Genomic DNA, 24,838 nt, shown 5'->3' with positions numbered 1-24,838 from the left:
TTTTCTGTGTTGATCTATAGATTCGCTTTTCATTATATCATCCAGGTATCTGATGGAAAAATCAAGGCTGCTCAACATCGTGTCGATTTGTTGAAAGATAGCTTTTGGAATCAGTCGCACCACCTAACTATTGAACTTAAAAAGTCCATTGTGAGTTGTAATGCACAACAGTTTTGAGCTTTCTTCCTCAACGGGAATCTGTTGGTGCATTTTTCTCAGATCTATTTTTGAAAATATTTTCCCTCCATTTAGTTTCATAAAACCTTCCTCAGAGCTGGGTAGCGGGTAATGATCCTTAAGTGCTGCATTCAACCTGGTCAAGAAGTTGCGTAGTTTCTGATATCCTTCAATGTTTTCTGTACATACAGTGGCTGTAGTCGACTGGGGTCAAAATTCCTGCTTTAATGAGTCTGTCCAGTTCTACATCAATCTTTTGTATAGGCAAACGGTATGCTGAAAACAATTTTGAGTCCAGAAGAATTTGGAATAATAATTAAAATCCCTTTTTGTAGCAAAAATCCAGTTGAGCATTCACGTTGTTGTCCTTAATTCTCATAATGTGGTTTCAATCCTTCGTAGAGTGGATATACTTTTATTTTTATTTTCTCGTTTTACTGAGATAACGAAAATCATGCTGACTATTGATCGAGAAATTTTTAGGCCACAGTAATAAATTTTTTTTTTTTTTCAAATATATACTGTAAAACAAAAAAATGGCTTCTGTCAAAAAGGAAAAATTAAGATATTTACACAAGCGAAAGTTGGCCAGCCTGCAAGAAAAAGCTAGTTTCTTTTTTCTTTTCGTTTGTGTGTTTAAAACCAAAAATGTTCACCTTCAACAAGCAGTCCAAAAATAAAGGCTTTTGGATAAAGAAAAAAAAATTCTAGGGCAATAAAAATATCTGGTTTCAAATTTGAGAACTTTGCATGACTTGCACAAACCTAAAGTTAGAAACGAATTAGGTCAATTCTTTAGCAATAGACAGCATTGTAGATTTTTTTCTATTCACGGCTTCTTGAAAAAAACTTTTTCATGATTGAAAAGAAACTTTCTGAAGCTAATCTTTACTTTCTCAAAGGTAGAAAAATATGAGTGTTGAACAGAAGTTCTTCGTTTATCCAAAGGAGATCCTTGTGGGTTCTTTTTCGAATCCATACATTGTCAATGTTGTGATCTTGTTTAAGGGGTCACAATATTAAGGTGAAAGTGTCCTGATGTTCACTGCAAGTGGTTAAACCATGTGTGCGCTCTCTGCTCGATGGTAGAAATGTCTGGCTTACATAGTGCCAAACGAATCCCTACTATCATAGATATAAGGGTATTAACTACCCTAGAAAAGTTGTGAATTGTTAGAGTATGCACTTGGTAGTTGTAAATTAGATAAATTTGGTGTTTTTTTTTTTTTTTTCAAGAAAAAAATTATAGTCTAAAAAATTATGTCATTTTTATTCCTTTTCTTTTTTTTTATATGATTAAAAAACAATAGCATAAAATACAAATTGACTTTAGAAGAAGGCTGGAAGTGCATCGGTCCAAAACAGATGATATAATCAGCATTATGTGTGCTTCTATACAATAGACTAGTATTAAGCCAAATGTTTCTGATTACCATTTGAAAGTCACCAGTAAAAAGCAAAATAGTAGACAACACTAGCTTAAGATTAGGGATAAAAATAAACAAAGTTGAAAAAGAAAAAAAAACTTCCTAAAAAATAATAAATAAAGAAAATAAAATAAAAAAATGGTGCAAGTTCAGAGATCAACCTAATTAAAAAATAATTAATCGAGTACTTTAAGAAAAAAAAAAAAAATCACATTTTATGAGAAAGCAAGAATATTATCGATCTGTCATATTTAATAAAGGGCAACAACTCAATTCTATTACCAAGATCCAAATCAAAAAGACAACTTGATCAATTTACAAAATTTGTGGAATACAACAATTTTCATCCAGTAATAGGTATGTACAAAGATTTTTCTGGATTTTTGTTTATATAATTAGATTGAGCACCAGACATGCACCAAAGTTAAAAAAAAAAAAAAAAAAAAAAAAAAAAAATTAAAGTATATTTATTTTAATGATTAGAAGATCATTAAACCTATTCTTAACATGGAGAGACGAAAGATAATTTATCCTAATATAAGTCAAAGAAACAAAAATCAAAGTTGTTTCATTTACAGTTCACTACTAATTGACGACTGCTATTTGCAGTCTGTTTCCATAAACGGCAAACAGAAACATTCAAGCCAATACAAGTCCCCTCCTATAAAAGTACCTATGTTTTAATGGATATATATAGGTTCACTCAAAGCAAGAAAAATGTTTTCACAAAATTCTTACCTACAAGTTCCTAAACCAATTCCTGTCTCAAATGCTTTCGCCAGATGAAGCATAGAGTCTCGATCGCCATTCTCAGCAGCCATGGTCATGTACGTCAAACCTTTGTCAATATCAACCTAATTGATTAAAAAAAGAAAAGAAAAGGAATAAACTTCTTTCTTTTTGTTAATCATCTTTCATTCTTTTTTAGTGCCTTACATCAAGTGGCTTTATGTCTTTTCTGGAACACGAACACACACACGAACACACACCCCAGTAGTTTTCATTCAAAATGCTAGAAGATAAAATCTATTCACACTCATAACTTCTGTTTGATTTTTTTTAAATTTAGTCTTTGCAATTTTTTTATTACATATTTTTAATTTAGCTAGATGCCTAAATTTTCATTATATTCTATCTTACATGTGCTTTGCTGGATAGCAGAAGATATTTTCTTTATGTCACTAAACAACTCGGGGAGAAATAGATATTGCTAAAACATGCTACAAAGTTCAAAATATGGAATGAAAAAGGAAAATAGAATTTGAAGTAGAGAAAGAAGATATGTAAATTCATAAAAACAGACATTTAAAACATAATATTAATAAAAACTCACTTCCAAAACAATGCCATATTGGATTTATGTATGTATATATATATATATATATATATATATATATATATATATGAGAAAATGTTTGTGCATATTCTTTTTATAAACATCACTCATGACACAATTATCTATTTTTTTTTTTTCAAATCCAAACGTGTTCATTATGTCTAATGAATACATCAATAAATTCTAGAATGATTTGTAGGGATAATTTATTAGTCTATATCAATTATACTTACTTCCATCGGACAATCAGCTAAAACGTCCCTTTGTAGTCCAAGATAAAGCCGAGCCAAAGTGATAAGAGCTTCCAAAACACCCAATTCAGCAGCATGTTTCTCATGGAAGAATGCTGAATTCCAGTCGATAGGGCAGTCCGGAGTTGCAAGAAATCGACCAATTTCATGATATTTGGCCATTTCGTGATGAATCTAAAAAGAAAAAAAAAAAATACATAAATTAAAAAAGAACATTTTTTTTTTTCTAAATTCCAGAGCAATATAATGTGGTTCAGTAATATAAATACTCTTTCTCATAGAATAGATCTTAAACACTACAGTATACAGCCTTGTGAACTCTGACCGTGGATTTTAACTCAGGTCCAGCACATGACACTTTGTAAAAACAAATGTTAAACCAAATATTATTTTTTTTTTTACTCACTCACATTTAATTCAAACAAGACACATCGCCATTTTGACGTAAGTGGTTAGTATTTTAGACCATGCTTAGGGAAGATGAACAAAATGTTCATTTACACTACATTTAAACCTGCATATCAGTACAGTAAGGGAAGCAGGTAGCAGAAAGGGAATTCCAAAGTCTAGCTGTTTGAGAGCAGAAACTATTTGAATAAAAGGTTTTCTGCCATTTAGGGCTTTCAACAGTGAAAGGGGTTTGATTTGGATTTGTTGGGGGTATGTACGTTGAGGGGGCATAAGTCCTATTAATGGGTATCGCCATAAGGCAGTGGAAGTATGAGATAAAGAGTCTTCCAAGACTGTTAAACCTTCAGCTATCCAAAACACTGATTTTCAGACACTAGATAACTAGCCTTCACCCCTTCTATCAGTTATAGAACCAGTTTCACTGTGCTTATATCTCAGCCACACATGCAGGTTAGGAACTGGATTTAGTTGTCAAAAGTTGTTGGATATGCTTGCCATGAGGAGCATTAAGAACTCGTTCTGATTGTCACTTTTTGACTATGACAATCTTGGAACAAATAAGACAATTTGGAAACAAAATGTTAATACATTTCTTCACTTTGAAAATAACAGAAGAATAATTCTTACCTGACCAAGAACAGAATCTTCAGCATTCATATTGAAATGGCAAATATCTTTTTCTTTGAGAACACAAGATGGTCGATGGCGTTTACCTATCATCTCATGAAATGCCAGCTTTTGTTCTTCCTAGAAAGAAAAAAAACAAACTTTTTTTTAATTAAAAAAAATAAATAAATAAAAATAACGACACAGCTATATTATGATTAAACCCCAACAAGAATGAATAATTTAGGTTTATTTTTAGATATTATACATCCAGGCCAATGCCGATCAAGAAAATATAAACTTTGAAGGTATTTGGCTAATAGTTTTGAACTTTTAGCTAGACATACATACACACAGACAACGTAACTTTTTATAATAGACTAGCAGGGGTACCCTGCGATGCATGCCCAGATGTGGAGAGGTGGTGTAGTAAGGATATTGAGCAAGGGTGAGGCATAAAAAGAGCATTGAAAAATAAAAGAGATAAAACAGGAAAATAAAGAACTGAACGAAAAAAGTCACATAAATAACCCTGTTTATATGTTAAAACTTTCAACAAAAAAATCCGTTACGTGGGCGCGAATATGAAAACCGGAAGCTTACAACGCGGCCCCGATATCCACTGTAATGTATGACGTCATTGAAATAATGTGTTTTTTCTATTTAAATTAAGTCAAGAAAGAACGCTAGACGCACATGTGTGGTTGCGAAAGTCGGTTAAAAAGGAACGATTTTTTTTGCAACCTTCCTTTCTTTTAAATGATCATATCTATACAAAATAATTGACCATTTTTTTTCTAATTTTCACATATTATTTTACTGAACAATGCTCTTTCAGATGGTACCAGTTTCGACCCAATCCGATGAGAAAAGTTTATGGGAGACACGCAAACACAAACACATTTTGCCTTTTCTATAATAGATTATATGACTAACATCAGAGATGGGTGAGAGTCTTTAATAGTTATTGTAACTAATCATCATATCCACTTAATCTGATTTATTTCCCTTGGTTGAGTGTCCATTGTTTTCTGTTTTAGCTTGGTGGTCTTGAGGATCGATTCCATTTAAATTCTATTGCCAAGGATCCTGGTTAATGGCTCTTATTCAAATATTCTAGAGCCATTCCACTTTCCTTCAGTCTTTCACCTTTAAATTTCTGTACATTTTATATAAGATTCAGTTGGTCAAACCAACATAGCCAACTGATTGTCAGGCATCAGAGCTGATATGCTAGATCTGATCCATCCAGACAATACATATCCAACTGATTTTTTTTTTTTCTTCAAAATAAACAAACGAGAAACTGCATTAGTTTATAAAAATTTAAAAAAGGGCACATATCTATAGGCTAGCCTAGTGCAATAAATGTAAGTGTATAGACACTGTTTACAGTCACCTATAAAGTACAAAATTCTTATTTAAAGGAAGATAATCTCCACAGGAGGTACAGAAAAGAAACATTTATTCAAATTCAATAACAAAGTGTTTTCTAACACTTTATCACATTTTGTTCAACAAGTAAGTTATTAAAGTTATTAAATGTTTATGTGTTTTACCAGAGAAAACGTTATCAAAAGTCCAAAAATTCAAAATGAGCAAAATTTTATTACAAGTCGAAAAAAGGAAAACGTTATTACGAATCTATACACAGTAAATGTTATGACCATATGTACAAGATTGCAGTAGGAAGTTAGAGATTGACATGGTTCATATTATTATCATTATTATTATTATTATTATTTGGAAGTCCATCTTCTAAAAGTCTATGTGCCAATGCCAGTAGCCTGAAGCTATAGGTACATTCATTTGCATGCCAAGAAGATTTGTGGTTTGTTCAAAGTAACAAATATTTGTAAAGCAATTGGGCTTTCTCACTGATTCTATGTGGAAAACAAGAAAATGAATGCTCATATACATTCTGAGAAGAGGTGTCTGGCTGGCTCAGATTTGATACAAATAACCAATTGAGATTGTGTATTCTGATCCAATCAGTTAACAAGCATTTAAGCTGCTTCATTATACATTTGTAAAATCCTTACAGAGCTAACTTACATTTACAGTACCATTCCTCATAATTATCTTCAATGATTTTATGTCAATTATATTCTGACATTTTCCAGAACAAACATGAGTGGAAAGCAGATTTACTCTAAAAATAAAAAATATTGGTCAAATGGGAAAGGAATGTGTGCTTAGGATTTATTTATATAACAGAGCAACTGTTTCCAAATAAGTAAAATTGTCTTACTTCAGTCATAGAAGATTCTGATTCGCTAGTTAAGCGGATGCGAGGGACATGTACAGGGTGTATGCCACTGTCAATCGACATCATCTCATCATCTGTGCTGGCACTGCCGCTGTGAGAACTTCTGCTTCTCGCCAGCAAATTGGTCAGGTCATGTTGTTCTAGAGGAGAAGCACAAATTACAGTTTCTTCATTACCTCGAACTTGCGTCATTGGACTCATCGACTGAAAAGGAAAATGGACTTTTATTAAATAAAGAATAGTTTAAAAAATTTACTGCCAAATATTATAATAAATCCGTATTTCTGTGTTTGTTCACAAAGACATCAAAATATACCTATGTCAAGGTTCGTACAGATTTTCAATGTCCATTTTTCAAAGCATTCTCCCGACAAAATTCAAGTTTTCAAAACAAAATTTGAAAAAGTGGTAAAAAAAAACAAAAAAAAAAACAAAAAAAAAACAAATATACAACAAATAAATGTTACTATAGCCAATGAAAGTTACTTTGCAATCTAACTTAACTGTATCATTTCTTTGTGTGATTGTAAGCAGTTTAAAATGCTTTTCATTTCATCTCAAATATTAACTTTTTATGGATTTTAAAGTTCCAACCAAGATGGCTACTGTCTTGTCTATATTCTTTTGGCCCTGGCCAGTCTTATTTTAAGTCACCCTTCCCCACCGTTAAAAAAAAAAAAAAAAAAAAAAAAAAAAAAAAAAAAAAAGTGTGATAACTAGGACAACAGCATATTCTTTTCATTGTTTTGACTTGAGTGTGCATCTGTTGATATCTTATATGCTTTTATATAGAGTGATGTGGTTCTCAGTTGATTAACTATGTCGGATATATACTCGAGAGTCAAAACAATGAAAAGAATATGCTGTTGTCATAGTCCTAGTGATGACTGAAAACTAGGCCAGTCAGGCTGAAAAAAAAAAAAAAAAAAAAAAAAATGGAGTTACGCCCCTTTGTGATAATGGAACGTAACTCTTGTATCCACAAGACTGCTATGCAAAACAATGTATTCCGATGTTATTTTCAATATTTAAAAATATTTTAATGGCATTTTTATGAATACTTAAGTAATTTAATAGTATTTTATTTCGATTTTATTTTTAATATTTCGACAAATTTCTACTTGACCTAAAAAATACAATTTTCAAGGTTTTTCAAGACATTCTTAAGAAATTTTCTATATCTTCAAGGATTTTTCAAGGTAATAATAGAAGCAATAGAAATAAGGCCTTTTGTAGACAGAAGTCAAAATTCCCTGTATATATATATATATATATATATATATATATATATATATAAAACCCACACATGCTATGACGTCATAAAATGTCATAGCAAAGAAGGGTGGGGGGCAAAAAGGACCCTGGGCAACGCCACGTACATACAGCTAGTGTATAATTATTATTTAGGTTGCACTTAGTTATGTCTGGAATTTGGATACAGGTTTATTTTGAAAAGATAAGACTGATGGAAAATCGTGGGCTATAAGACAATTTCCTTTTTGTTATTTCTACATCTACAAGTGTTTTAATCAAGAATGTTTTGCTCAGGTTTTTAATCAAATAGTTTTCTACCCCCTTACTCATATCATGATTTATTTGAAAGGACTCAAAGGCCAACAAAACAAATCAAGCCAAGACTGGAAAAAAAGAAAAAAAAAGAAAAGAAAGAAAACAGAGAGAGAAAGACCAAAAGAGAAATAAAACAAGCCAGATTCAGCAGAAATAAAACTTGGTGGAATTCTGTTTTTTTTTCTAGTTAAAAAAAAAAAAAAAAAAAAAAAAAAAACAAGTCTCACATCCTTGGTAAAAGTGATAATAAATTGAATTTATTTCTGAAATGCGTACACATGAATAATATTGTTGAATGTTAAAATTTTCAAGCATCATTACAAAATATTAATGATGTCATAAATTTTATATTCTATTGAATTAAATATATAAACTATTAGATATGAATAAAAAATATCACTGCTGATAACACTGGAGTTCAGTCCAAATTACTACAAATAAACGTACAGCATTACAGATTAGAGGATCCATTACAGGTTTGACCATTGTGTTAACCCAAATATTAAACTAGAACACCACCTGTTCTAGGACATCTAAAAGGTTCAATTAGTACTTCTTAAACACGTATTCATGGATAAGTAACCAATAATTATTCTGCTGACGGTCTACTTTTTGTTTGTAATGTATCATAATTGTATTTCGGAATCAAATGTTTATTGTTGTTCTGCTTTAGAGAAGTTCTTCTTTTGATTACTTGTATTACGTTTTGTGTAACTCCACAAAATAACAGGCAAGATGAAAAGATTATTGTTCAAATCTTGTAAACAAGACATGATCAGAAGGCCAGAAAGTACGATTGCGAAAAAATTTTGTCTATAACCAACAAGATGTGGATAACAATCTGAATCATGTAGTCAGGGACGTGAATAGCTAATGGTAAAAAAAAAATCTGAAATTAAAACATTTTTCTCAATTTTACCCCCACCCAAGTCCTTCCCAACCTTAAAGGGTCAGAGTGTTCACTCAATCACCTAAAAAATAAAATCACTGGAGGAGAGGGGAGTAATATATCTTTTGGTTTTATTTTTCATATTTCAAGTATCGACTAATGTCTCAATGGAGACATTCAAAGACTCCCCTTGAATTATTTAGAGTATGGCAAAAGATATAGTATAAAAAAAAAAAAAAAAAAAAAAAATCGAAATAAGTTTCTCAATCTGCTCCCGCTCTCTTCTGTCCAATCTTTCCCAACCTAGGGAGCTTAGGGTATTCACTCATAATCGTCTTTAAAAAAAACAATCATTGGAAAGTGGGGAGGGATAATTTATAATACTTTGAATATGCAAAAAAAAAAAAAAAAAAAAAATGCATCAACTAATGTCTTAAAAGAGGCACACAAAGACATTCAAAGAGTCCCCTTGAATTGTATGTAGTATGGTGAGATTTACATTTTCAGAGAAAGGAAAAAGGGAAGTAGAACAAAATGAAACAAAATACAAAAGGAAGAGAAAAAAGGAGAAAGACCAGAAAAGATGAAGTGAGAGAGGGAGAGAGAAAGGAAGAAAGAGGAAAGAAAATAAAATTGACTTAAATGACAAAAAAAAAAAAAAAAGAGAAAGATGTAATGTTCTAACAATTTGGGAAACGAAAATTACAAAACTTTTTAAGCACACAGTGGTCATTAGTGGTGGCGATTGGGTACAATTTGATTATTTAAGAGGGCGGCTCATCAAGAACTTGTTTACATTGAATTTAAAGACAACTATGTTGTAATCAGCTGGAAAGCAGATCAGCAGAACAGAGTGCCACAAGTGGGCAATTTCAGTAAAAAGCTTTGTTCATGGAATTTGCGTTTAAATTTAGGCACAGATAAAAACGGGAGAAATTGTTGATAGTGGTTGGAGTTAAGCGAGTTTTTTTTTTTGGTGAAAGTGTGTCAGGGGGGCACCATAGATTGAAGCTCAAACGAGCTTATGAAAATAACAGAGCAGAATCAGGCCTGCAGTCTCTTCTGAGGGAAAGAAGTTGCAGGGAGGAGAAAAAGCATCGCCTAGTAGGTCCAAGATGTGGCAACAATACTCCATTTTAAGACATACTTGGAGAGAGAGGATTGTGCCGAAAGTGAGATATCTTCTGGAGTGGTAGAATGATGCAACCATTTTTCCAGCGACCTTTCTACTGAAAATAAACGCAAGCTCTACTCTGTTAAGATAGGGATAATAGTTAGAATCATAAAAAAATGCAATTAACACAGTATCAGGTGTCAGATGGCCGACCAGCCAGTCAGCTCTCATTACGTTATGTTGAATGGACAAAGTCCAAAAAACTCAAATAAGGAAAAAGTAAAATAAAAAATAGTTCCTTACCATAAAGACCGTTGGGTTGACCAAATCACTTCTTTCGTCATTGGAAATATCAAAGGGTGATAGATTAAGCCCACGACAAATGGAATTGCAACAATGAGAATGGAAGAAGAGCGCCATTCCTTTTGGACCAAGGTTGCCGTCCCCATATTCGATGCCATCAGCAGTGTGAATTTGAGGGTCAGTGTAAAGGTCACCGACACCTTGGATATCAATGACAATCAATTGATGGCCGGAACGCTCAAATGTGAAATGGCTGAATGCCTGAAAGAACAACATTATTTTAATTAAAGATCAAGAAAAAGAGGGAGTAGACTGGATAAGAAATAAAAACAAGAAAGGGGTAAAGCGACTAAGGTGAATTTCAAAAGGGTATGTCAGCTATGCATCGTTATAGATGGAGACCAAAGATGTTGATCCAGAATTTCAGCCTCCACATAAATTCTGTTAGATATGTGCGACTGTACGTTTTAGTTTACTTCCATTCCTTTTTTTTTTTGTGAGGAGGAGGGGGAGGTCACTTCAAAGCATGAAGCCACTTGGTCTAAGGAGTTACAAAAAAAAAAAAAATATATATACTATTTATAGTACATTATATCAAAAACTAATCACTGATAAGTGTGAGATGGATAGATTTGACCTAGAAAATAGCAATTCTTCCCCCCTTTGTCAGAAATATCATTTATGAAAGGTGAGGACTAAAGGACAAAATGAGGAAAGTGAGAGTTGCAGGGCTACCAAAAGTGAACCCAGGGTCCACTTTCTACTCTCTTTTAATATAAATATTCTTTCAATGCAGTTTGTAGTAGTCTTTGACTAGGAGTGGAGTTGACGAAATGCAACAATGATTATCAATCAAATGTTGGCATTCTTCTCTCAACCCATTTTACACTTTGCAGCATTCATTTGAACCTGTCCTGAAATGGGTATTCCTACTAGTTATATATCTTTTTTTTTATGTTGAGAGAAAAATTTCCCCTAATTCTACGTACCTGTGGTGTAAGGCGGAGATGTTCGTCAACATAACCAGAATTAGAATTATATTTGGTGTAGTCACCCTCAATGAAGTGTTCCAAGTGATAGATTGGTTTTCCTGGACGTTCACGGAATTCCAAAATGTACATCTGGAAAATGTCTACCTACAAAATAAATAAAATTGTCCACCACAAATATAAATAGCCTCAATTTCAAACATTTTTTATTGAATTGAAAATAGTCCAAGACGTGTTTAACGATTCGTGAATACATTTAACAAGAGTAAAAAAAAACATTTGTTATAAAAATAAAAAAATGAAAAAAAAGACATAATTTTTTTTGTCAGATCAAGGGGAACAACTCCGAATAAAAACAAGAAAATAAATAGATTTAATTTCCCTTACTTATTTTGGTTAGGATTAACAGACGGGATCCCTCATGTAAAAAAAAATCTCTTCATGACAAAGGAACGATAAAGAGACCGATTACTTAATATATATATATATATATATATTTTTTTTTTTTTTCAAATATATTTTGTCAAAAAACAATGAATAAAATAAAAGACTGTCTAACCTTTTTTGGGGGGTTGTGTCGGTTGTATTCTTCTCCCCACAATTTAGTATCCATTTGTAGTTTGACATCTTCAAAGTAGACATCTCGACTGACATCTTCAAAATAACGTTTAGCTACGTAGTTTTGGGCGTGTTTCCAATCATCAGAATGCGTGAAATTAGACAGTTTTTTTCTATAAAAACAAAATTTAAATAAGTTCAAATTAAAAAGGGGAAAAAAGATCATCTAAATTTCATGTCAACAATAGATATAAATAAAACAGTGGATGTATGTATTTAACTAATAAAAGGCTGCGGATAATATTAATATCAACTGCTAGTTTTTAACATATAATAAATCGCAGTTTTCGTTTCATAAAAATTACAACACCTCTACAACTATCGTCGCATTTTCATTTTTTTGTAATGTTAAAAACTAGATGTTGGTGTTATTAATATTATAAGCTTTGTTACAGTAAAAAAAAAAAAAAAGTTGCCGCAGCTTTAAAAGTTTCATTAAAAAGTTTCATACTTGGTATTTTTTAAAAGTTAAAGACTAATTTCTTAAAAACCTTACCATAACATTTACTCTTTAACTAAGGAAATAAAAAAGTTGCCGAACTTCTTTTTTAAATGTTTTCATCTAATGAAAATATTGTGGGTTCGTTGGTTTTCGCTTAATAGTCGCGTAAAGACTACATTTTGTATTATTAATGTTATCAACTTTGTTACATCAAAAAAAAAAAAAAAAATTCATCGCAGCTTTCTTTTTTTAATGTTTTGATTTTTAAAAAAAAATATTGCGTCCTAAATTATGAGACGAGAAAAAAAAATTGAACAAAGTTCTTAGTAAACGAGAGTTGTCTCCTTCTGCATAGGGGCAAATTTAAAACATTTATTTAATCCACAAGGGTAGCATGCTCTCATTTCATTAACCAATTAGAAGTCTTGAGTAATCTGCAATTGTATTACTAGTATTGCCCATATTGAAGATTGAACCTTCAACCTCCAGAAGAGTGTAACTTACAACTGAATATATTCTTAGTACTTTATCCGTTACGCTACAGGTCCTTGCATCCTCATCTTAAAACTGAAGAAACACAGAATGGTATCCTATGTAGTTTCAAATATTGTTGACTTTATTTCCTTAAAAAATTTCTGAAAATCAAACATTGTACTTCTTGTACTTCTCATCTATGCCATAAAGTAGCCAGGAATATAGAATAGCATGTCATATTCTCAAACTAATTTTGTTCATAGGATTTCCACTAGGTGACTCATATGCGAGTATCAGCACCAGAAATTGTGTCGAATAATTCAGCAGGCATTACAAAACCACTGATATTGTGAAAATAATAGTTTTTAAAAAGTGGTACTTACAGGCGGAAACATTGTCTCATTGCGCCATGGTTGAAAGCCTGAAATAAAAACAGAAGGAAAATTGCGTTTCAGTTTATTATAGATTTATTTTCCACTTTATACATTTACCAAATTACAACTTTTAATCACATTCACTTAACAACTTCCCCCATAAAAAAAAAAAAAAACATTTTTAATCACCAAACAAATATTAACTATCTCAAAAAAGTTAAATATTTATTTAAAGAGGGGAGGACGGTTTCGTGAGATAATGAATATCTTTGCCTAAGAATACCTACAGGAGAAATTTACAGCGAAGCAATAGTTGCACAATTATCACCTAACTCTCCAGAACTAGCATTGCTTGAATCCAGGATGACTGGAAACATTGCTGAGATAAATAGAAAAAGACGGTTGAGGTTTTTCTTCTAAACTACTTGCACAACTAAGGCTTAAGAGTATAGTCTACTCTACTATTTAACCCCTATTTGGAGGGAGGACATACCTTCCCTAAGAATACTAGTGAAAATAATGCAGTAGCTGTATCTGATATTAATAAATATAACATATACATAAATACATATTGCAGTACATATGGTGATACTTGGCTACTGCGACAACAGAATCTGTATAGGTGACAGGTCTTCAATTACAACTTGCTCATATTAAATTACTGAAAATCTCCAACGTCAAAGTCCAATGTCATTGTCACACACCAGTCTCTCGGTTGTTTGCAACTAAGCACATTCATTGGTTGAATGCTCTCCGATGTAAATAAAGTAAACTCCTGCAAAGAATTGTAGCTTCTAACCCTTGCTTGATGGTTAAAGCAGACACAAAAATTATATCTAGTATGTTAGACAAAAGACTGTTTGAAAATCACTGATGTTTCAATGGACTCGAGAAAATCAAGTGAAGCAATCAGAGATGTGTCATACACTCTCAATGCCAGTTACACTTACTTCCAGTGAAAACCAATTCAAGTACAAGAAGGTAGAACTTTGAGTCACAAACTTAATTCTTTCTTTGACTATTTAAAGTCATAACAATTTTTTCATTCGAATTAATGTAAATCCAATTAATCAGTTTGTTCATACCAGAAATAAAAAAAATCCATATCATTAATAATTTCTCTACTTTTAATGCTAGAGACCTTTGCTTCTTTAGTCACAGTATCTTTGTTCTTTAGGATGCTAAAGATCGTTGCTTTCATCATATAGTTTTTGGCAAGATTCATAGCAGGAACACAATGTTCACAGTATGCAAAGCCGAGTAGAACTGATGATCCATGAAATGCTAGCATGGCAAAATAGTCTGTGATTTGGTGGTTGTTTATTTGTGCACTAATAAAATGTTTGCAGGTCAAAACGAAATTTGTTTTAAATGTGTTTGTAGATCAATTTGGGATTTCGAGTGTTCACAAAGCAGCAAATCCATAGGTTATAAAAAAATTGTAATATATCTTAGAAAACCCGTAAGATACAAAAAAAAACCTGAAAGAATATGAACACACTACCTACGCTTTTAAATTATTTAACTTAAGCTAAATAAAATTACTTTCAACCGTCTTTTGCATAAAACCAAATACAGAGCGTTTTATTTTTTAAGAGAATAAGGTGTTTCCAGTGATGCTGGATTAAACAGAGCCAAGGAAAGATAATGAAATACCAACATCTTATTCATGACATGAAAAGAAACTAGAATCTTAGGAAGATCGCTATCAATCCACTAATTAGAGGAGCAAATGGATTCCTAAAAAACAATTTCAAAAACTACCTGGCAAACAAACCCAGTGAACCAAGTGCAAGAGAGATTCAAACAATAGCACTTAAAGGGACAGACAGCCAGAATTTTAAAAAGATCTCTTAGTTGGAATATTCGAGTTAGTGGGTGAATGTTTGGCATCCAGTAGGATATACCATCCCTAGCTTGAAAAACTAAAAAAATTGAAAAAAAAAAAAAAAAAAAGAATCCTGACAAGGCCAAAAAAAGAGACAACAGAAGCAGCAAAACTGAAGTTGCCTGCCATATATATACATTTGGGCATATTTTATTGGTTTGAAAATATAGGTTCTTTTTTACCAATTGTCACAAAATTTTAACCATAGAATAGTATTAAAATCTTCAAAAAGCCTTTTCATGTAGTTTTGTCCCACAGAACCAAAAATATGGAGTATTTCAATATTCAATTTGGCTACGAGTATAGATATACAGATTTTATACACACACATCTTTTTTTAGCAATTTTATAACTTTGAAATCTCATTGACTATCGATCAAAATTTAACAAATGAAGGCTCGTTGGAAAGCTAATGACCTGAATTGTGTAGTGGGCTATGTGACATTTACCCTTAAGGTCGCACATTAGGGGGATCATTCATCATCCAGAGACTATTTTTGGCACTTTTTACAACCATAAAATGTTTCAATCATAGTCATTTGTTTTCCTAGTTTTGTATATGAATTACAAAATATCTGATATTTCCCAAAAACCTCTGGTCTTGATAGAGAGGAAACTAAAACTTGCTATGGTTTCAAATGATCTGAATTAACAGCAAGGGGAGACTTGATTCCAAATAATTTTTATATGTTATATCTCCTCTCTTTGGTTTTCATACATAAAGTAAATTTCACAGTGTATAACATTATTTGATATGGGAGATATTCATAATCGTATCCTATTTCCAAAAGAGGGGAGATATAACAAATATTTGGAATCAAGTCTCCCCTTGCTGTTATTTCAGATCATGTTAAACCATAGCAGGAAGTTTTAGTCTCCCCTCCATCAGGGTCAGAAACTTTGGGAAAATATATATAAATGCACACATATCTATACATACATAGCGGGAACCTGAAATCCTACCTAACTAATATTCCTGGCGAACCAAGAGCAGGAGAGATCCAGACAATTGCACTTAAGGGAACAACAAGGATACTAAAAAGAGCTCTTGGTTGGTTTCAATAAAAAGCAAGGGAATGTTGGCAGCTGGTTTGGCTGCCCCATACCCAGCATGAGAATCTTCAAAATGGGGGGGAAAAAAGGAAAAAAAAGGAAAGGAAAAAAAAGGAAAGGGGGGAAAAAAAGCAGGTAAATGTCTGGCATCTGGTAGGATGATCATCCCCAGCTTGAACAAACTGATAAAAAAAAGCATACATACACATATCTATATGCACAGACATATTTTCACACACACACGCCTTATTGTAGTAATGAAAATCCTAACTTACTGTATTATCCATTTTGACTTGAACAGTATCTTCAGACCATTTCTTTTTCAACGCATTGTACCTGTATCGGACGGCTGTCTCGATTTTGAGTTCATCCAGATGGAACTTTGCCCACGGATCTTCAAGAGTCTTAATCCTAAGCATGGCATCCAACCAGTGACGATGAGCAATGGAAATGTTATCCTTCAGCCTCCTTTTGACCCGGGCTATCAAGTTCAGGTTCAGATTCTGATTCAACCGTCCCTCGGCCTTGGACATTCTGCGTTGACGCAGTGACATAAGTGCCTTTGGTCGGTTGTTCTCAAAGTTCTTTTTCTGAACGACATCGTCGTTTTCAGTGTCAGCATCCCCATCCAATAAATCAATGGGGAAAATGCAAATCTCACTGTCGCTATCCGAGAACGACATGATGGATCAATAGAAGACTATGAGATAAGGAAATGCTGTCAGCGATGGAAAAGTCCGTCAGTAAGCGTTTTTGGTTGTTGGGTTGCCTGCAGATGTTTGGGACAGGAGGACCGGTGGTCAGAGACTGCTTAAAGAACTACCGCAGCAGATTAGTAGGGAGTGGACGGTTGTTAATAAGGATGGTGACCAGGATGTAGCAATGATCCGTGTTTAAAGGCCGTCTAGCAGTCTGGCTTGCGACACTCTCAAGAGGATTAAATAAAGGAATTTTCTGAAATCGAAAAGAAAAAGAAAAATATTAAACTTTTTTTGTAAAAATTATAGGAATGTGAACTTATCGTCTTTGTTGAAATTAATGGAATAAGGAATTTTATTCTGATTATTTTAACAATTCTAATAACATCCCAGACTATGTAACCTCCGACTTGCCACGGGTGTTTCTTTTCGAACTTGTAAATCTATTTTTAACTGAACTCCTTCTCGTAGATTGTTCTTGTTTTCAGTTACAATAATTAAAAAGGGACTTGTGGCATAATGAATATATGTGCTAAGTAATAATCAGTTCTAAACGATCGATATTTCAATCCTCAGTATGATCAATACCAAGAATATTATGAATTAAGAATTTTATTCAGTCATGGCCGACGAACAAAAGTAAGCTACCAATGTGAATTAAATAAACAGTTTTGTTCAAAATTCTGCGCAAATTCCAGAGTTCAACAAAAGTATTTCCCGATACAAAATGTGAGAACATCTAAGACGAGTATAGAAGTCGAAATAAAACAAGTAATACAAAAAAGTTTGTATTATTTCATTTGTTCGGACTAGTGTTCTCATCTTGAGTATTATTCTCAATATAATCTCCGGCCTATCTCGACAATGGCTCTTATTAGCAAATAGTAGAGAGAAAATGCTTTTATTCTTTTTTTTTTTCCAATGAACCATAAGTGTTAGAATTCAAACTATGTGATGTGTTTACAAAACAGAAAGAACGTCAGTCATTTCACAAAACACAAGAGTGTTGAATAGCAACACATAGATACTAGTGATGGGATCATTCCAGTATTTTTTCTTATTCTAATACAATTAGATTCTGATCTATCTAATCTTATATAAAAGTCACATTGTCACTGTGCGAGTTCCTTCTTTATAGGTTTTTAAACAGCTGAGTCTATCTTTTGCAGATTTTACACAAAGGTAATTTATATGTCTGGCAGTGTTCTTAGATATTTTTTGTACAGAAATTTGTTGGATAAGTATCAAAAATCAAAAAAAAATCCGATCCTAAAAATAATCTTTCTTTCAGATAAAGAATTTTTACAGGGAATTATTTTAGGTTGCACCGGCAAGGGAGATAATAAAATCTTAAATAATATCTGCTTAGAAAAAAAGAAAAAAAAAAAAAAAAAAAAAAAAAAAGAAAACAGACTTGTTGACATCTAGAAATATCATGGTCCAATGGTAGAACATTCAACTACTGAATGATCCCGTGTTCAAGCCCAGGTGCACATCACCATTTATTTTACTTCTTTGTTATTAATGAATTTAATTTATGATAAAAGAAGAGATACTATTTAAAATCACCGCAAATCATTTCTTTATTTGCATATTTTAAAACTAAACATTAATCAGAAGAGAGTTTTCAGGACATTCATCGTCATCTGGCATGATATTGTAAACAAACACAGACGGAATTTGATGAACTACATTATCATTTAGTTTAATTTTTTGTTTATTTTGCAAATTAGTGCACTGGGCAAATTATTCCTCATAATATATAATATTCAATAGATAAATTAAAATATCATGTTTGAACATATTGTACGACCGAGCAATGCCGGGCGTCCAGCTAGTTCTTTATAAATCTCTAAATAGTCAACTATACAATTATTACTTTTCCCCTGATTACCGTAAAGACACATGTTAAATGTACACTTGTGGGGATGATCTTTAGATTTTAGTATTACTGGTAATATAAAATCAATAAATATTACTACCAGCAGTCAAATATTTTGCTTTAAACAAAATCAAATAAAGACAATTAAAAGAATCGTTTTGGGCATCGGAAAATAGGCACAAATTCTCCGGATTCCGATACCTCGAAAAGTTAAGATTTTTTGGTTCCCAATTATGATTCATTGTCCTAACACTAATACATACATTATCAATACTCATCTAAAAAGTTCAGACACAACTTATCAATTTGGTATAGAATCAAATTAATAGGAAAATGTAAACAAATCACTCATTTTATAAACACATTTTGATTTTTAACTATGATTTGTTGGAAAAAAAGAAATTTTTTTTTTATTGGAATCCTTTCGGATGAGTAATTTGGATGTTTGTCGTCTCACGTTTCGGCCAACTTCCTGAGTCTTCACTGTAATTAAGTAATTACTGCCTTCCATAATAGTTGTTGTCTCACATTTTTGGCCAACTAGTCCTCTGGCCTGCTTTTGAGTAGGATTGAAACTGCTATCTTCAGACAATGCTCACCTGAAACCATAGAGATTCAACGCCTCTATCCACTGCACCATGGACCTGAATATACATTTTTTTTTATCAGTCACCAATAAGAGCCATTGTAAAGATACTCATCAGGTCAGAGGTTACAACTGACCGAATAACACCTAAGATAAGAACAGTAGCCTGAACGATCCAAATAGATATTATCAATCTTCATCTAAAAAAACATCAGAAACATTAATACAAAAAACCCTCAAACATTTGTTTATTTTTCAAAATATGTAACTGAAAAATAATTAAGTATCTATGGAATTTTCAAAATCATTTTCAAAATCCTTAACACTCATTACATCCTTGAGATGCTTCAAAACATTAGTCCAATATTTAGTTAACCTCTCAGTCAATATGCATCGATGTTGATCAGAATGAGAGATCAAGTGGTTTTCTAAATAGTTTAAAAAAGAAGCAACAAACTCCAAAACCAAATTCTCCGTCATCTGTTATGTCTGTATTTTGAAATGTCAAAAGATTCAATTAGATCTGTCAAGTCCATTGCGAAATCAGAAACTGATGTCACCTGTCATTAAATGGTCAACAAGCAAGCATTAATTATTGGCAGATCTCAAGTGGGAGTTACAAACAAGACAAAAACAAAATTAACAGGTAGATCTACATTGCATATTTTTTTTTTTTTTTTTACAAGTGAGCAAGATGTACAAGTAAACTCTGCAAGAAGCAAAATACTTAAATAGATTTTTTTGTTTATATCTTACAGATGAAAACATAGGTCACATGACCATTTGAACAAGAGGTAAAGGATAATTGAAGATGAGGTTTTTTTTTGGGTTTTTTTCTTATTGTTCATCTATCAGAAAAGCAATGGCAGGACAATTGTTACTGATGCAGATTTAACGCGCCGTGTTTAAGTTCACTTGGAAATATTACTTTCTTTATTGCTTGCAACCGTTATGTGATCCCTTCTATGAGTTCCGATTCTAAAACAGAATCAGAGAAATGCATGCGAACACCTGAATGAAGCTTACTTATGAGTTTTTTTTTCTATATTTAAAAAAGTAGTTATATATATATATATATATACATACACACACACACTGGTTTTATTGATTATTTTCCAACTCGTGCAATTATTAAAGAGTGCTCAATGCAGGACAGAGCTGGTATATAGTCTGTTTATTATACAAACATTGGTTACATATGTGCATACATGTTTCAGTGGAGTCCCAATTCAGGGACAACACTTCAGATGAGAAAAGAATTGATATTCAATTTTTTTGGTCTGATGAAGTGTAGTCCCTGAATTGGGACTCCACTGAAACATGTATGCACATATGTAACCAATAATGTTTGTATAAGAAACACACACACATACACACTAGCTGTATCCACTCTGCATTGTTCAGGAGTATTTTTATGTTTATTTTTGTAAGCCACTATGGACTAGAATGCAAAGTATATAGATTTTTTTTTAACATTAAATTTTTTTACAACCTCAAATCAATAATTGTCAAAAAAAAAAAAAAAAAAAAAATTTTTAAATTATAATAAAAAAATAAAATAAATAATACCATGACAAGCAATAAAACTATTAATACCAGATGTTATTTCTTCAGGTTCCAATATTGATATCTGCACAGATTAGCAAAGAGGAAGCCTTAAACAGTTAAAGCTTTTGTTTTTGTTTTTTATTCAAATGAAGAGAACAGATATAGCTGGACTTATGGATGTTTTTTTTTAATTTCCTCAACCCAATCTAAGGATATGAACCGACGACCACAGAAAGGAATAAGCAGTACACAGTGATACGCATGAATCAACCCTTAAAATCTACAACAAATTCTCCATAACTAAAATAACATTTTTAACTTTCAAATCTGCTCATTTTCATACAAGTTTTTCTTCAAGTTGGGATTTCAATTTGACGAGAAAAGAAACCAGATTTTTTAATTGGTCATAGTCTTGATATTACAAAGGAAAAAAATTAAACTTGATTACACCTACAAAAGTAATAAATTATTTAGATAAAATTAAGACAGATTAAACCAAGTTATACACACACACACACACACACAGAATATTTGCTACAAAACAAATATAAGCAATAAAATATAGTTTTATGTGTAAATTTTTTCTTTTTTTTTTTTTTTGGTAAGGGGGACATGATACCGTTTCAGTCGCGCCCTCTAAATGATGATGGTTACAAAAATAAATAAAATAATAAGATGCCAACGTTACAATGTTACCTAGAGTACATACCAACAACATGCATATTACTAATGCTCACACATGAACAACAATCCTTTAAAAAGAAATGTATTACTTAATATAACTAGAAAGTTGACAGATAAATACTTTTAAATTTTAGTCTTTTTGTACCCAACTTATTTTAAGTTTTTATGGAGGAGTAACATTTACAAAATAAAGTGTGCTCTACTATATAAAACAATAAATTATTTATAGTGACTGTCATTGCACCCTTGAACACGTCCACCTTGTTTTGCTTTGTGTCAAGATTTGTTTTGTCAATAATCAATGCAAACACTGCTGTTAGATATAGACACATGAAGATACATGTGATCACCAAATATTTCATGGTTCCTGTGAAAGACAGTTTTTCAAATGTTTTTCTGCTAAATGTGTGCCTCATTTTGCTACCAAACGCATTATACCAGCAAGATTTCAAAATAGAAAGATGCAAAGATTGTTTTTAATTGAGAAATGCAAGACATTACTAAATTTTATTAAATGCAATTATACTTGTTTGTTTAGCGAAATTATTAGGAAAATGTTTGATTTAATGCAATAAAATTTCTAGTTCCTTTTCTGATCTCTCTCTCTCTCTATAATATATATATATATATATATATATATATATATATATATATATATATATATACACACACACACACAAAACTGTCTTCTTACTTTCTACTTATTCTCACTGAATGCTTATTCAAAACACATAAGTCATTGTATGCTGAAGAATGTTTATCGCAAAAAAGGATTTAGGACTAACATATGTATCCTCCTCCTCCCCCAGACACTTTGTAATATTAATTGATTTTCAATTTAAAAGCTCTTCCCTGACTTTATAAACAATCAAGTAAGGGAGATAATTCACATTTTCTTTTTTATAAATATAACAGATGTTTTTTTTTTTTTCCTTTTAGTGAATGTTGTATCCTTTTTCAAATATACTTATCTAAATACCCTGGGTAGAGTTGTTTCAGAATACATATCGTTATGGGGGGTTGGTGAGTCTATCTTTAAAACCTAATTTATGAACATACTAACATGAACTACTATACATACATACAGAATGCAGTTAATCATTTTAGTTTTTAATTTGGATCTGTTTGCACATTTTTTAAAAATTTATACAGAAAAAGAAATAAAACCTTAGTTTTAGAGGAGACAACACTGTTTTCTAACGAGAAATGAACTATTCCCCTTGCTAATTTGGATTTTTTTTTTTTTTTACATCATAACTAAAAAAGGTTGTCATATTAAAAAGGTGTCCGGCTAGGACTACATCAGTTTTTAATAAACTTTGTCTAGAATAAACATTTATTGAACGGAGTCAAATTATATATATACAAATGTTGAAAGTGGTGAGGAGAGAAAGGCAAGCTTCTCTCTGACTATAACCAACCAAGAGATTTTTTTTGTTCATTTTTCCTGTTCTTTTCAAAGTCACAAGGTATTTTACATGTCTATTTCTTATACATTTGAATTAAAGTTTTATTTTAGGCAGGCATACCTCTCTCTCACACAGAGAGAGAGAGAGAGAGAGAGAGAGAGAGAGAGAGAGAGAGAGAGAGAGAGAGAGTTTTGAAGTCTGAATTTTACATTATCCAGTAACACTAGGCAGCACTATAAATAAATCTAGAAAGATTATTTTTAGCAGCTGAGGCACTATTCAATCTCATGAATTTTCTATTTCAGAAATGAAGCGTACACTTAGTATTAACTAAACACAAGTAAAATGAAGACCCAATGTCAACAAACATCACAGGTGAGAACATTCACAGTTCAATTAAAGACAAATAGTTTTGCTTATTATATCTATATAAACAAATCCATATATATATATATTTCCATATATCGACATAATTTTATGAGGTATGTTTCATGTATCTATTTTCAGTATTTACTTCAATAGTGCTCAATATGCAAGTAGAGCAAGGTAACAACTGATAAAAATATATACGGCAATTAAGCTACACAGAATTTTCTCAGTTTCATTCCTGTGAAGACTTGTCAGGCTGACAAGCCCTCATGAAGAAAATTGTGTAGCTTAATTGCCATATAGATTTTCCTAACCTACTAGACGAGGAGAATATTGTAGTTTGCTTAAAGTATTGTGTGCAGTGTGTAAGAAGTTGAATTTTGAAAATGATGACAATGCAGTTTGTAAAAAAAACAACAAAAAAAACAAAAAACAAAAAAAAACATTAGATACAAGACAAAAGTTAACAGTACAAATGACAAAATTGAAGAGTTCAATAATTAATTTCTTGACTTCCAGGTGAAAACACACTAACACTAATTGTATGATTATTTCTTTTTGAAAAGAAGGTTTACTTAAAAATTGTTGTGAATACAACATTATCCATTCTATCCTGATTTGGCACATTACGTTGGTAAATAAATATTAATTTTGAAATACAGAGTGAAAGATTTTTGTTAATTCTATGCATTGAAATTTTTAGAGTAGAGAGTCAGACCTTATAACTTCAGATTTCGCAACTCTGGTTAAACATTAAACTTTCTTAAAATGAAGGTAGATGAATTTTATTAGAATTTAAATGCAATGTAACTTTAGAAACTTTATGAAGCTAAGAATAATTTAATCATCGTTTACAGTGATTTAAACTGGAGTCATTTGTCAAGGGAGATGATTCCACTAAGGAAGGTAATAATTATAGTTTTTATATTGCTACAAAATGCCATAAATATTTTATCAAATTTATAATTTTACACAGGTTATCAATTGAACTTAATTTCTAACTATATTATCTCTGATGAATATTAGAAAATTTATTAAAATGACCTTTATCTTTTTCATAAAATAATTGACTTCTTTCTCCTCACCCAACCAATCATTAAAAAAAAAAAAAAAAAAAAAAAAAAAAAAAACTTTGAAGGACAAAGCCGAATTAGAAAATAAGGACAAGAACATAACAGGGTTCCAAGTCACAGTTGCATCGGAAAACACCTGTTACATTCAAGTGCCAATTTCTGACTTGTTTACCTTTTATTTCACAAAACGAGGAAAACTGTTTTTATTTAATTTAAACAGGTATCACAATGCAATCAGTTTAGTATGTGAAATTCCCTTAAATTTTAACTTACGGGAATTTTTGGCTTATTTTGATAAATTTTGGATGCAAACAAAATTAAATCTTTTTTTCTCTTCATAAATGTACAATTGTTTCTCTTGTGTCAGTAATAGCCCCCCCCCCCCACTTAGGTTACTTC

General features: G+C 31.7%; 1 protein-coding gene across 1 annotated transcript in view; it reads right to left on the bottom strand.

Moving 5' to 3' along the window:
• The window catches only part of LOC145252625 (eukaryotic elongation factor 2 kinase-like), a 75,995-nt gene that overhangs the window by 5,608 nt on the left and 45,549 nt on the right, over positions 1–24,838 (bottom strand). Inside the window, exons 2-10 of the mRNA XM_080112352.1 lie at positions 16,466–17,144; positions 13,259–13,296; positions 11,901–12,072; positions 11,342–11,488; positions 10,353–10,613; positions 6,460–6,681; positions 4,230–4,349; positions 3,174–3,365; positions 2,343–2,458 (exon numbers count right to left, since the gene is read on the bottom strand). Of these exons, the coding sequence (XP_079968478.1) occupies positions 2,343–2,458; positions 3,174–3,365; positions 4,230–4,349; positions 6,460–6,681; positions 10,353–10,613; positions 11,342–11,488; positions 11,901–12,072; positions 13,259–13,296; positions 16,466–16,873 (1,676 nt within the window). The 5' untranslated portion in view covers positions 16,874–17,144. The remainder of the gene's footprint in view (positions 1–2,342; positions 2,459–3,173; positions 3,366–4,229; positions 4,350–6,459; positions 6,682–10,352; positions 10,614–11,341; positions 11,489–11,900; positions 12,073–13,258; positions 13,297–16,465; positions 17,145–24,838) is intronic.

This window comes from Euprymna scolopes, chromosome 29 (genome assembly GCF_053919585.1).
Source record: "Euprymna scolopes isolate OS-2025 chromosome 29, ASM5391958v1, whole genome shotgun sequence".
NCBI lineage: Eukaryota > Metazoa > Mollusca > Cephalopoda > Sepiida > Sepiolidae > Euprymna > Euprymna scolopes.
Note: the sequence above shows the minus strand (reverse complement) of the source record. Positions and strands in the feature narration are given on the sequence as shown.